General features: G+C 45.0%; 1 protein-coding gene across 1 annotated transcript in view; it reads right to left on the reverse strand.

Moving 5' to 3' along the window:
* Positions 1–14671, reverse strand: part of ADAM12 (ADAM metallopeptidase domain 12) — a 185856-nt gene that overhangs the window by 22443 nt on the left and 148742 nt on the right. The window contains exons 12-14 of the mRNA XM_058029711.1: positions 8027–8204; positions 2498–2587; positions 948–1143 (exon numbers count right to left, since the gene is read on the reverse strand). Of these exons, the coding sequence (XP_057885694.1) occupies positions 948–1143; positions 2498–2587; positions 8027–8204 (464 nt within the window). The remainder of the gene's footprint in view (positions 1–947; positions 1144–2497; positions 2588–8026; positions 8205–14671) is intronic.

Here is a 14671-nt window from a genome sequence, read left to right on the forward strand (position 1 = left end):
TTCAGTGCACACCCTGCTAAAAGCACAGTCAGGAGGCAGTTTCCAGGTGACACCAGTTAATAAAACACACACAGTGATCCAGGAGTCTCATGTCAGTGTCAAGAGCTGAGCCCTGGCTGGGGATGGAGCAGACACATCTGTTTTGCAGATGAGCTGTTTAGAGCACAGGAGGAAGCTCACCCAGCAGCCTGAAAAGGGCTGTGATTTCAACCTGCCAGGAGCATTCAGCACCTTGTGGGGTGACATCAGGCCATATCAAAGTCAGGAGGAAATGATTTGTCTAAGTTCACCTATCCATTTGCAGCGTGTTGAGCACGAGCCTCGTTACCTCCTGATGCAAGAAATGAACACGACAGCAAATCAAGGCTGGAATGAATCACCCAGAGATCCCCTCATTATTCCAACAGCTACAGGTTGGTGCTGCACCCTCCAGATCTTCATTTTCCCCTCCAAGCCTACCTGTGTCCCTGTGCTGGTGATGCCTTGTGCAGGCTGCCCTAGAGCAGAGGCTGGACAGAGTTCCAGAATAAAGCAGGGATTGATTCCAAGCATCTCCTCCATGGATGCACCTTGGGCAGCACCAGAGCCCAGCCAGGGCTGCACCCAAGATGAACCAAAATGGCCCCAAAATGCACGGCCGGGCACGGGCTCTGTCCCTGGGATCAGTTCTGCTCCATTTGCACCTTGCAGTTCATTGTCCCATCCCAGCTTTAGCCCCTGCAGTCCCACCCTGCTTGTTTTTCTCTCTGCAGCCCACGGTGTTTGTGCTCCTGGGCTGAGATTTGGGTCATTTGTCCTTGGTGCCCAGCTGGAGCAGGAATTGTTTTGTCTCCCTGCTCTGTGCACAGAGCTCAGCATCCCTAAATATGAAGCTGAGACCAACACACTAAAGCAGCACAGGATGTGAAACATAGGAAAGCCAAACCTGAGGCCTCTCTGGCACTCACCTGGGCCCCAGAGGGTGATGCACTGCTGCTCGTGGGTCTGGCAGATGCCATTGTAGCAGTAGCCATCCACCCCGTGGCACGCGTGCCCGTCGTGCAGGTAAACGTTGGCCGGGCACTGCGGGCTGGCCCCCGTGCAGAACTCGGGCAGGTCACAGGAATTGCTCGACTCTCTGCAAGAAATCCCCGCTGGTTTGAGCTGCAAAACAAACAGAACTTCAGTGGCTGGGCTGTGCCTGGTCAGCCCTGCAGCACAGGAGGACATTTCCCCATGGCACGGCCCCAGCTGGCTGCAGAGCAAGGGCAGGGATGGCAGAGCTCTGAGCGCACAGATCTGAGCCATGCTGGGAGGCTTTGGCAGCAAGGAGGCTCAGATGAAACTCCACACGTGGCTCAAGACAGAAGGCAACCCCAGCCCTGATGTTTGCAGGTGGCTCCTTCATCGTGTCTGAGCACAAGAGCTCTGGAAAGGAGGATCTGGAGCCCTGGGAAAAGTCAGGTCAGAGACCCTTCCACCCAGGGCAGCGGATCACAGAACACTGCTGTGTTAGCGCTCAGGAAGCCACCAGCACACAGGGCTGTGGATTCAGATGCTCAACAATTCACAGCTTGGAAGGTTCAATTCCATGATCTTAAATAGATGTTGAATGTTAATGAATCTATGGAATTACATTTCCTCCTGGAAATGTTGTGATGGGCATCAACATCTCCTCAAACTTAGTCACACGATTAACTGTTTGTCCTATACCAATTTCCATGGAAAATGATATTTTTTTTGGAATGTGCCACTCTGAACATTCACATCTCAACAGCAGCCACAAAAGTTGGATGTGTTCTGGGAGCAGAGCTGAATTCTAATCACATTGCCTTTGGTAAAAAGCAAAGGACACGGAGATAGATTGATTTTGCTAAAGAGCAATTCCTGGCTGTGAGCATCCCTTGCTGCTCCAAGCTCACAGGTTGCCACAGACAACCTGCTGGATGCTTTATTAGCCCACAGGCAAGGGATGGTCTGAGAATTCAAGCAGGTGAATGCCTGTGGTAAGTTGGCTTTTATAGTGTTAGGAGACCACAACAGCTGATGATCTGCTGTTAAAAATACATATGCTGTTGACAGAATTAATAATTTAAGAGCCTTCCCCCCAAAAAAAGAGGGTTAAGCATTTAATGACTGCTTGCCGAGTAAGAATGAGAAAAATTAAAGCACACAAAAGTTCATGAAAAAGAAGTTTTGCATGAGCAACTGAAGGGGCCACAAAAAGCACAGAGTCGATTCTAAAAAGTCTGTTGATCTGCTCCTTCAATAATTTATATTTTGGGAAATTTTTAATTGCTCACATGACACACAAGTGTCCTAATGCTTATCAATACCAATTTACCTCTCCTCCATCCTTGCTTTGGGAATTTTCTAATTGCTCACATGACATGCAAGTGCCTTAATGCTTATCAATACCAATTTCCCTCTCCTCCATCGTCACTTACTGCACTGAAGCAGGGAAAAATGGAGAATTCTGCCCTCCCCACCCCAAAGAGAGACATTTCCCCAGGTTCACCTGGCAGTCCTCGCAGCAGAGCCCATGTGCACACACTGCTCCTGGGTTCAAGGCACAGGTGGTGGCATTGCAGCACGGGTTTGTGCATTCCTGCATGGATTTGGAGGGTAAGTTTAGAGCAGACAACGTGCAGTCACCATCAGCTGTAAATCAAGAGGCTGCCTATAGCTCTGCCAAGAAAAGCTGGGCATGAAATCATGAATTATGCATGAAATTCGACAACCCGATCCAAACAGCCTTGTCTGCCCTCAGATTCAACAAGCCCAACAAGTGTAGTAAAACCAGAGGAGCTGCTGAGGAGGGCTGGTTTATTCCAGCTATGGATCTAATCCCAAATACCACAAACAACCCGAGCACGCTGACACCAACCCTGACAGAGCACTGGGGTGTTTTATTTCCACAGGAATCAGTGGAATGACTCCAGTGCCTCCAGAGAGGATCCAGGAGCTGCTGCAGTTGCTGAGCATCATGACCACAGCTCTGCTTTGTGCTAGCTGCTGGCCAGGCTCCTGCTTGGATGGAGGCTGGGGCTGCCACAGAGGAACACAGCGACACGATTCCATGTAATCCCTTATCAGAGCACACCAGTAATAGAGCTGTGAGATATGGAGTGGGCATGAATTGCAGCCTCTCTCACTGATACATCCCAATTTCACACTTGTGGATTAGATGGTGCCGTGTGTGGGCTCCTGCAAACTTTATTGTCAGGAGAACGAGCTTGTAAGGAGCCTCAGAAAAGAATGGATTTGTTTTTCCAAGATAATGCCCACAAGCTGCAAGTTACACCAGCTGAGCTGGAATCTCATCTCTCTCACAGAAATAGAAGCAGATAAAATTGCTCTTCAGCTGTGTTAAGTCTGTTTGACTTAGCAAGGGATCACTGACAATAGAGGGAACACAGGAGGAATGAGTGGGTTAGAGTGATGCTCACAGCCTCTTGTTACTTCCCTGGCTTCTGAAAGCTTCCCAGGTGACTCACCAGCACAAACCAGAGGGATTCTCAGCATTTCACTGTTATTTAGGTATTATCTTCCTGGATGTACAAAGCCAACTGTGCTCTGAAGCAGAGGAACAACTTCCTGCTCCTATTTCTGATCACCGGAAAGCAGCAGGCCACAGAAATATTCCCGTGCAGCTGCTGCGTGTCAGGAGCAACATTCCTCTTCTGCACAGAAGCACATTTTATAAATTCACCTCAGAAATAATCTGAGATAAGCAGGGTGGAGTGTCAGGCCCATTAAGGTCATTTTGAAGCTGCAATACCCCATCCTCTGGCCCCACAGCAGCATTCCACAGGCAGACTGGGATAAAGACACAGCTCCTGGAGTGGTGTTTCAGCAGCCTCTGAAATTTCCAATTGCTGCCTCACTTATTGCTCATTGCAGGGAATGAGCTTGGTAAATAGTTTTTGTGCCTGGGCTATCAAATTGTCAGGAATGATTTTAACATAAATAAGTGAAAAAACAAGCAAGGCTCACCAGGCTTTGGGAGGATGGAGGCTGCCACCTGAAAGTACTGCTGTGCTGGAGTTTGTTGGTATTATTATTATTATTAGTTATTATAGATAATAACAGCAATGATGGGAGGAGGTTTCTCAGAGTGGCTCTCCTGGCTCTTCAGAGGAACCAGAGCAGCCCAACCCCAGAACAATTCCAGCCCCACCTATGTGATGTCAGGCTCTGTCCTGTGGACAGGACACCTGGATTTCCTCCTCTCTTTTCTAGGAACACAGGACAGACCCCACTGGGTCAGCCCATAACCCCTCTGTCCCCGTGTGCCCCTGGGAGCAGCCAGCAGGGGATGTTGAAGGACATTGACACCTTCCCATTCTCCTGCCTTTCCCTGGGCTCCACGGGCATTTTCAGCACCTGTAAGAGTCAGAGTAAAGGAACTCACAGGTAACCAACACAGTCAGGGGAGCAGCTCCTTCTGCTTGTTTGGAACCTAGATTTTCTAACTTCATCTGCTCATTTCTCATGGGGGATGATCTCTCCTCTCTCACCCCTTCCACTCCCCTCACGGTTTTATCAGCTTATGCTGCGTTTCCCTTCATTTTCTTCTTTTCCAGCCAGAGCCCTTTGGAAACTTTGAACCACCTTATTGCTTTTCTCTCAATCTTTTTTCACTCTGCTTTATCCTCCCTGGGGATCAGGGAGGGGTAGGGAAAACCTGCACAAGCAGTTTCAGGCACAGCAGATTTATAGAGGTCTGCTGGTGCTTTGTTTTGTTTTCCTATTTCTCTCCTAGTACTCTCTAACAGCCTATTTACCTTTTAGACCACTCCTGAGCACTGGGCTGACATTTTCATGAGACTATTTATTGCAATATGAAGTCTTGTTCCTCCATGGTCAGAGGCAGCTCAGAGTCCATCATCTTCTTTGTGTTTTTGGAATGTGCATCACTCCTCAGTGAGTCCCATTTCTCATCTTAATGCCTGTTCCAGCTGCCTCAGAAGGTTTCTCTGCAGTCCTTCACAGCCAGTTTTCATCTCTAGCAGCCTGACTAATACCATCAGCAAATTAAAGACTATTCCTCTTCCCAGGCTCTTTATGAAAATGCTGAGTTGTGTAGTCCCAGGACACATCTCATGGATACAGCACAGCAGATCTCCTGCATGAAATGGGTGATTTACACCTGCTTGTATTTCTCATCTTTTAACCCAATTTTTGCCCGTGCAGTTTTCTCTCCTTTACAGCTGCTCAATCTCCCAGAGAAGCTTTGGTGAAAGGTTTGGCCCAAAGCCTCTCTGAACCCCTCACAGGCTGCAGTGACAGCCCTGTCCCTTCCCATCCACTCGTTGAGCCCTTCGGAGCTCTGTGATGGATTTGTAAGACAACATTTTGTAAGACAACATTTTGTCAGACAACATTTTGTCAGACAGGAGTTCCTGGCACAAAAGCCGTGTTGACTCGTCCCTGGCATGTCACAGCTGTTTGGGCACTCACTCCTAATTACATTTGGAAGTAATTTGTCTGACTTCTGAGTTAGCAATTTGGAGTTTTCTGTTCCTCCTTGCAGCTGGTTATAAAAGACACATTTTTATCTTTCAAGGACTAACGATTTCTAGTTCTCTTCGTTCTTTTATCTTTCTATCTATAATTTACATTAACCCTCCTTCCACGGACACTGCAGCACATCAGGCATTTTTGGTCATATAGACTAAAATAGTTAGGATCATAAAATCATAGAATGGTTTGGGTTTGAAGAGACCAAAAATCATCAATCCCATGGCAGGGACACCTCCCACTGTCCCAGGTGCTCCCAGCCCCAGTGTCCAGCCTGGCCTTGGGCACTGCCAGGGATCCAGGGGCAGCCACAGCTGCTCTGGGCACCTGTGCCACTCCACACCCTCACAGAAGAATTTAATCCTAATATCACCCATTCTTGGGATGCTGCAACACCATGAACAGAACTCACTGGGCAGTGAATTAGTAACTAATCACACAGCTTTTCTGGAGCCACTCAGGTCAGGGCAGTAAATTAAATCCCAAATAAATTTAATTGCATCCAAGCTGCATTTTTTCCCCAATACAACTAAAAAGGCAAAAAAGACAGACAGAAGAGGCAAATCAAGGCAGTGCTTGCTGACATTAAGTGGCTTTGACTTGAAAAGGTATCACTGACGTTCAGAAATGAAAACAAGAAAGATAACAGGGTTACAAAGACATTTGCAAGCTGCTTGCACTCTATTGACTTTAAACAAGGAGATAAGGCTGCTTCCTCCAACCCTGTTACCCTCCAGAGTGAGGGAACCGTCAGGAAATCCTCAAGGCTTGGACCAGCCCAATGCACTCCCCAGGCAGGATGCAGCAATAGCTTGCTGCTTTAACTGCCCCCATCTCTTTTGTCTGTAGGTCCCTGTTTATCACAGGAAACAAATCCCTGATCTGCTGCTGCCTTTAATTCTCATAATCAGAGAGAAGTTCAATAAAGCAAGTGAGGAGGGGATGTAAAAGGGATAAGGATGCCAGCTCGGATATTATTTGACCCCCAGGTTTTGCCTATCTCCTGCTGATGTGAGGAGTCCTCTGACACATTCACTAAACTAAATGGAACAATCTTTGAAGCAGCAGCAATCTGTTTGGGAGGCAGTGAAGGCTATTTCTGTTGGGAGGTAATTGGCTAGAGGAAAATAAAAATTCTACGGGGAAGGAGGAAAGGTCTTGTACCAAAAACTGAAGCTGCAATGAAAAATACCTGGCCGATATTAATATTTCTATTTATATAATTCTATACATGGATAGTGAGGCCCTGGCACAGGGTGCTCAGAGAAGCTGTGGCTGCCCCTGGATGCCTGGGAGTGCCCAAGGCCAGGCTGGATGGGGCTTGGAGCAGCCTGAGATAGTGAATAAGTGAAATGGCAGGGGGAAAATGAGATTATCTTTATGGTCCCCAACCCAAAGCATTCTATGACTGCACAGTTTCTATGGTTATGTTGACATAAACACAAATAATTAAATATAAACTTAAAAACTGTTATAAATATACATTTGAATGTAAATAAATACAAATATAAATATAAACACAGTTACAGATATAGATATAGATATAAATATAAATGTAGCTTCTCACTGACGGAAACAAACCTTCAACTAAGTCACGTTTGCTTGAGAAATTCCAGCCAAGTTCTCAAACTTCCTTTGAGTTTAGCTGATTAGCTAATGCAGAAAGGAACTTCTAGGAACAGGAGGTCATGGCCAGTCTGCTGGACAAGCCAGAGTTTGCTCTCTAAGGATGAACTGAGCACATTCTTAACCCAAGCCCTGCTTGAACTTCCCCACCTCGAATGCACTCGAGGCTCCCTGACCTTCTGAGACTCTGAGGTTGGAGCTGGTGGGACAGAAGCAGAGAAGGGAGAGCTCTGTTTTACACCAAACCAACCCTCCACTGCCAAAACCCTGCAGGCAGGACATGAGCAGCATTTCCCAGGTGGTGTCTTGTCACTGATATATTTCCTGAAAAATCCCTTTGCCAGGGTTTTTCTCCTGAGGAGCTGAGAAGCCTCAGAAAAGAAATGTAAACAATAATTATCTGATGGCTGTGCAATGTTGTCTGGAGGTTGCTCATCAACAGGTGCATCTTGGATTGGTTCCATGTGAATTATTTTTACTCAATGACCAATCACAGATCCAGCTACGTCGGGACTCCGGTCAGTCACAAGATTTTATTATCATTCCTTTTCTTTGCTGGCCTTCTGATGTCTCCTCTCTCTTTCTTTAGTATAATTCTAATATATAATTTTTTTTTAATATAATATGTATCATAAAGCAATAAATCAGCCTTCTGAAACATGGAGTCAAGATTCTCATCTCTTCCCTTGTCCCTCAAACACCACCACACACACGTGCCCAACAACAGGTGCAGCAAGGGGAGATGAGAATTGTTCTAAAGTTTTATAATTCTATATAATTTTCTTTTAATATAATATATACCATAAACAATAAATCAGCCTTCTGGAACATGGAGTCAAGATTCTCATCTCCCCCTCATCCTGGGGACCCTCAAACACCCCCTCAAACACTGCCTTACCTCAGGCTCCCCACAGTCACACTCCTCTCCATCCTCCACGTAGCCATTCCCACACTTCTGGCCACCAAAGGACTCCTTGACCTCAGGCAGGTTAAAGAGACACATCCCCACTCCTTTCTCCAGGCTGTTTTCCAGGTCCTTTCTGCTGCAACTGCTGAAGACCATGGGGAATGGATAGCTGGAGAAAAACCACATGGAGACAAAAGGAAGGCTGTTATAGGAGATGAAAACCTCTCTCTCCTGTCACACTGGTGACATTTCAGCACATCTGTGTCTCAGACAGAAGATTGTGTTCACTTTTTAACTCATAGAATTGAAATACAGCAGTTCACTGTGAAATTGAGCTCAACTCATTAATAATGACAATAATGATAATTTCTGATTATGAGTGAGTGAATTTTCACTTTTACACTTCAATTTGTAGCTGCTGTTAAGGATTGGAAGTGTTCACATTTGAAATTCCTTCTCCCTCTTTTGCTTAGGGAGTTATAATGCAAATGATGATTATGAGCCTAAAGAAATGCTGGGTTTGCAAGTAGTATCCTGCATTTGCAGGACTGCAAAGGATCCTAATCCTTCTTGGAAAATTCAGCCTCAAATGGCAAAATTTATTCATCTTGCTCTGCAGAATGGCAAACTTCCTCCTCTTTTCAGGAAAAAAAAAAAAAGACTAAAAGAAAAAAACCCCACCGTTACTTGCTAAGAGCCTGCTTCTGCAATTCATCAAAGCTGAGCTTGGGAAGGGCATGATTAAACAAAGACAGTTCTTGTTTTAAATCAGCAGGGCTGTAGATAATTTTAAATATAATAATATAATTAATGTGATGTAATGTAATATAATGTAATATAATGTAATATAATGATATTATATTATATTATATTATATTATATTATATTATATTATATTATATTATATTATATTATATTATATTATTTAAATAATAATTTCAAATCATCAGGGCTGCAAATAATTTTAAATATAATAATAATTTTATATTGATATAATATAATTATATATTATATATAATTATATATAAAATACAGTATATTATAGATGTTATTACATTATATTTAATATCAATAAATAAATAATAAACATATTATTTAAATAATAATTTTAAATCAGCAGGCTGAAAATATTCCTGTTTGGAATTCCCAGTGCTGAGTGCAGGTTGGGCCCTGCTGGGCAGACCCACTCCTTTTGCAGAACACCCAGACAGTGAGAACAAAACAGCCCCATGCAGCACAAATTCCAGCAGGTAATTGCTGTTTTTCTCTGGCAGAACTCAATTCCATTTCTGCTGAGCAATGTTTGCAGTTTGCCTCACGGATGAGGGACCAAGTGACACCAAGTGATGGCACAGTGTCCTTGATGCCTCGAGGAGCTGGAGCAGAGGCCAGAGGGAGTTCAGAGGAATAAAGTGCAGATTTGTTGAGGTGCCCTCAAAGGCCACACCCTGGCAGTGCCCAGATGGCTCCAAGGTGGAAGCAAAAGGTCTTGGGCCAAGATCTCACATTTTTATAAGTTTTAGTCCATTTGCATATAGGATTAACTGCACAATTTACAGCATCAAATGATGAAGTTTCATCTTCCTTGCTTGCTTGCCCACCCTCCTCTTTTCACATTGTTCACGCTTTGGGCCTGAAGTTTGAGGAGATTGTCCTGGAGTCTCCAGCTAGAACAGGATTGTTTTGTTTCCACCACCCTGTGAAATATTCCAGTAACACTTCATATAAAGCTAAAGCTGCACACCAAAACAGAACAGAACAACTCAAACCCCAAGGTATCATCCCAAGGGCTGCTGTGACTGCTCTGTGCTGAAATGTGCTGGAACCAGAGCCATGGAACAGTCTGGGCAGGAAAAGGACTTGGAGACCATTTCATCCCACCTCCAGGGGCACCTTCCACTACCCCTGGGTGCTCCAAGCCCCATCAGCCTGGCCTTGGACACCTCCTGTGGCTGCTCCATGCATGGATTCTCTGGGCAACCCCTGCCAGGGCCTCCCCACCCTGACAGGGAACAATTTCCCCACATATCTCATGTCCAGGGAACCATTTCCCCACATATCTCATGTCCACATTGAGTAACACTGAACCTGTGTCACAAACATGGTGTAAAACATCTTCTCCCCTCAGACTGATACCTTTGTCCAGCAGAAACTCCCCATTTCAGCAGCTCAGGAGCCAACCTGGCCATTCCACTTTACTCACTGAGTGCTTTGTGTCACCCACGTGCCAATCCACTAGGACTGTTATCTTTGCAGACAAGCAAGATAACAGACAGAAATTCTGCACTGCTGAACTCCAGACTTCCATTAATCTCCTGGTGTTTCTGATACCCTCAGATGAAAAGCTTGTTTTGGGAATGATGATGCCCCTAGGTCTTAGAAAGGGATAATTTCTATTAAAAAGAAAGAAATGTTTGGCAACTACAAATGCAATAGAGCTTCCTATGCTGACATAAGGAAGTTAATTAGGATCTTTTAGAAGGTTATGGATACATTACAGAACAGAATATATTTTGTGCCTAGTTAAAATTACCTCTTTTACAGTTTCTTTTGCAATAAAACAGCCAGCTCATTGGAAAAGAACACAAACATGAGTCTGAAGAAGAAAATAATTTTCCAATATCACTATAGGGCTTGTCAAGTTAAACTAAACAGTTTTGAGTTTCACTGACATATGACTTCAGAAAGCTAATAGGCATCTCCATGTAATAAGCTGATTGCTGGAAAATATCAATGTTTCAGCAAAATGACAGAGTCTAAGATAAATAAAGAAATTTCAGAATAGCAGGAGGTAGGAGCCAGGCTGCTAGCTGGGCCCCAAGGGAGGACAGGGAAGGCACTTGGAGTAATGGAACAGAAAATAAAGGCTCTTGGAAAACTACTGACCATTTCATATTGAGCAATTGGAGATGTTCTCAACAGGGCACCACAAACTTCTGTCCTACCCTGAGTGTGACTGGGAAGAAACCTCACAAAATTCTGTGTACGAGACTGTGAACGAGCAGATGGGTGCACATTCCTGCCAAACAGCAGGAAAAACCAAAGAAACCAAAGAAACCCAGACACACCTGACTGAGAAATCCTGATGAGGGCTTGATCAGACAGGGCCCTCACATCAAAGTGTAAATAAATGAACACTGCATCATCCAGGCAAGATCCTGCTCTTCAGTGGCACACCTTTGATATCCACTGGGGTGAGACAAGGAGACACACACCTCTCAGGGAATGAAATCCACTCACGAGCACAGTTCATGCAGATTTCCATGTGACACCTCTCAGCCACACACAGATCATGATTACAGCTCACCAGGCAAATCAGTCACTGTTTCAGGGCAGTTCCTTGGCACCCCTGGACTCCAGGATGACTGGCATGGATGTGAGGGGTGTCTGTCCATCAGCAGGAGGGCAGAGTCCTCTCTCTGTGCCAGAGGTGGAACTGTGTCATTGCTGATGAATGAGCTTTATGTTTCCCCCCAAAGCAACTTCAAGCTGTTTCCTATTTTGAACCCAGAGATCCATTCATCTTTGGTTTTTCCTGCTCCTGACACTGATTTCCTCAGCTGACATCAGTGCAGCACATGGCACATGATGACATTTCCTGAAACTCTTCTTCTTTACCAAGTAATCCCCAAATAAAGCAATAAAAACCCAGAAATAAATCCAGTTGGTGGAAACAGAGACACTTCAGGGTAACCACACCATGCAGGAGAAGATCCCACATCAATTGGTACCAATTGGTATTTCATTGGAAACCTGACTGATCTTTAATGTGATATTCTGATACACCAGTCTTCTTTTCTTGTCCAATAAAGTTCCATGTCACAGCCACAGCACTTGATTGTTGTGATTTTAGGCTGTATTTTGTCTGTCTTTGCAATTTTAGAGCTGTTTCATCAGAAGAATGAAATGCCTGGCAGATGGGATGGGAAGGGAAGTCACAGATATCAGATGTCAGCAGTGCTCAAACCAATGTTTGAGTGGATCTGGAGCTTGTGAAAAATGCTAAAGAGATGGGGATGTGAAAGGAATTCATCCTCTGAACAAATGCAGGAGCTTCCTCCCACTGTCCTGTGAAGAGGCTTCTGGTCTCACCTGGAAGGAGCTGCCCTAGGGTGGGAGAAGGAAATGGGGTCTCCACAGTGAAGCCAGCCCTTGTCCTGTCTCCAAGATTTCAGTGATGCCTAAACAGGGATGTTTGTGCTTCCTGTGGTAGCTCAGACACTTACTCTGTTGGAAAACCAGCTCATAAATGCCATGGAGAACATTCCAGAGGTGAAAAATTCATCAGCAGTCTTTATACTCCATTCATCTCCACTCAAGACATTTTCTGTTACAGATCCTTATTTATTTTTACAGTTGGAAAGAGAAAGGACACTTCAGTCCAGCCTCACTCTTATTCCAAAATGCTGTGTCCCATGCATTTTTCACAGTCTGAATCTGTAGATTTAATACACAATGGATCATTTTGTCAAACTGTTCTGGCTGTGGGTACAACTCAACAGAACTCAAATTGTTCCCAGCACTACCATCAGTCTCCTCAGTGGCTTTACAGCGAGGAAAATCACTTCAGCCTTTCTGACCCTCTGGAATCCACAGCATTCCTTGGTGTCTCCTTGGTGCTTAAAGATGTCTTTAATCCCCAGCAACAAATATCCCAGTTTCCAACAAAAATAGCTTTGCTGCTCCTGCAAATAAGACCTTCACAGTTGTCAGAGGATCCCTGGTAATCGATTCCTTGGGAAACAGAGCCTGGGCTTGTCCCATTCATTTATATTTCAAGCACTCCAGCCCTCCAAATGCCAGGTTCCTTTAGGCAGTTCTGCATTTAGCCTGTATTAGATGGCTCCCTCCATTAACTAAGTGAAGTGGCATCAGCACTCTGTCAAGTCCCATTTAAGAAGAGAGGATTCTTTGTACCAGCCCCTCGTTGCCCGGCACAGGCTTCTTTTCTTTTCTTTTTTATGAAATATAAAAGCTCATCTCCGTCATCTCCATTCCAGAGGAATTCCCCTTCCTCAGGGGCTGGATGACAGGAGAGCACAAGCACAGGAACTGAGCCACTGCCCCAGAAAATTACAGGCTCAGGAGATGAGACAGGCAGAGCACTGAGGAGAGAGGCAGTGGCTGCTGATCCCTGCAGGGCACAGCAGATCTGTGATCACTGCCCAGGCTGGGATGTTCCCATTGCTGTCCTCCCACTGCTCAGGCTGGGATGTTCCCATTGCTGTCCTCTCACTGCTCAGGCTGCTGGGATGTTCCCATTCCTGCCTTCCCCATTGCTCAGGCTGGGATATTCCCATTCCTGTCCTTCCACTGCTCAGGCTGGGATATTCCCATTCCTGTCCTTCCACTGCTCAGGCTGGGATGTTCCCATTCCCGTCATTCCCACTGCTCAGGCTGGGATATTCCCATTCCTGTTCTCCCCCCTGCTCCATCTGGAATATCCCTGGAGGAGCAGTGCCTTGAGCTGCAGGAGACCCAAGCCCCTCCAGCTGCATTGCAGCAGCACCTCAGGAAAGGTGGAACTCCTTTGGTTCCTCCAAATCCTGTCTGTCCACGTCTCAGAACCTCATTCCACCTCCCCCGAGCTCCTGCACCATAAAACACCACAGACTTGTGCTTCCCAACCACTCACACAATGATTCTCTATCCATTCTCTATCCATTGCACAGCATGATAAACTACAGCCTCACCATATCCTAAAATCATTTTGATTATTATGATTATCACTTTCCAATCCCACTATTTCTTATTCAAGAGCTGCAGGATTTTTCTAAAGGATCTGAATTTTTCTGTCCCAAATATTGATGTACACACACCCAGACAGACACTATATGTAAATGCACATCTATTTATAGGGTTCCACACATCTATTTATAGGGTTCATTTCTTCCAGTTCACATCACAACCTGATTATTCAGCATTATGGCAATGTTTATACAGAGCCTTTTACCAAAAGACCCTGAAGTGGTTTACAATTATTCACTCAATTAAAATGCACAAGAGCCCCAAAGAGCTCTGTTAAGTACCACCAGACCTCCCTCCCTGAGGTAATATGATAATTGGAGATTATATTAATTTTAAAAGGGACATTTTTTTTCTCTCTGAGCATGCTTATGGAAACAACTGTTGGCCAGCTAATTTCCAAAGGTGCAGAAAACTGGGACTGAACTTTGCCCAGAATTCCTGAGAACACAAAGAATTCCTGAGGGGCCATAAAATTCCCCAAAATTTTTTGGGGAAAAAAATGGAATTTGCCCAAAATTCCTGAGGGGCCATACCTGGAAATAGCTCTGACATCAGCTGTGCTTTTTAGGAGCATGAAGGTGCTTGAAGACAAGAGAGGTGCTGAGTCAGAAGTTCCCCTGGTCCAACACCTGAACTTCCAACATTTCCCATGACAACACCTTGTCTGAACTGACCACCTCAGTGACTTTGTGTCTTTCTCGAACCAAGGACCCTCTGAGATTCAAAAATATGAATATTTACTTTCCTTAATCTCCAAAATTCCTGATTTTTGGCCCACAGCTGAGGGGATGAGCAATGCAGACCCTTTTACTGGAGTATGGAGATGGGAGTTTGAGCTCATCCTCGTTCACACTCTAGAAAATGCCTGACACAGAAATATGTGAATTT

Source organism: Melospiza georgiana, chromosome 8, assembly GCF_028018845.1.
Source record: "Melospiza georgiana isolate bMelGeo1 chromosome 8, bMelGeo1.pri, whole genome shotgun sequence".
NCBI lineage: Eukaryota > Metazoa > Chordata > Aves > Passeriformes > Passerellidae > Melospiza > Melospiza georgiana.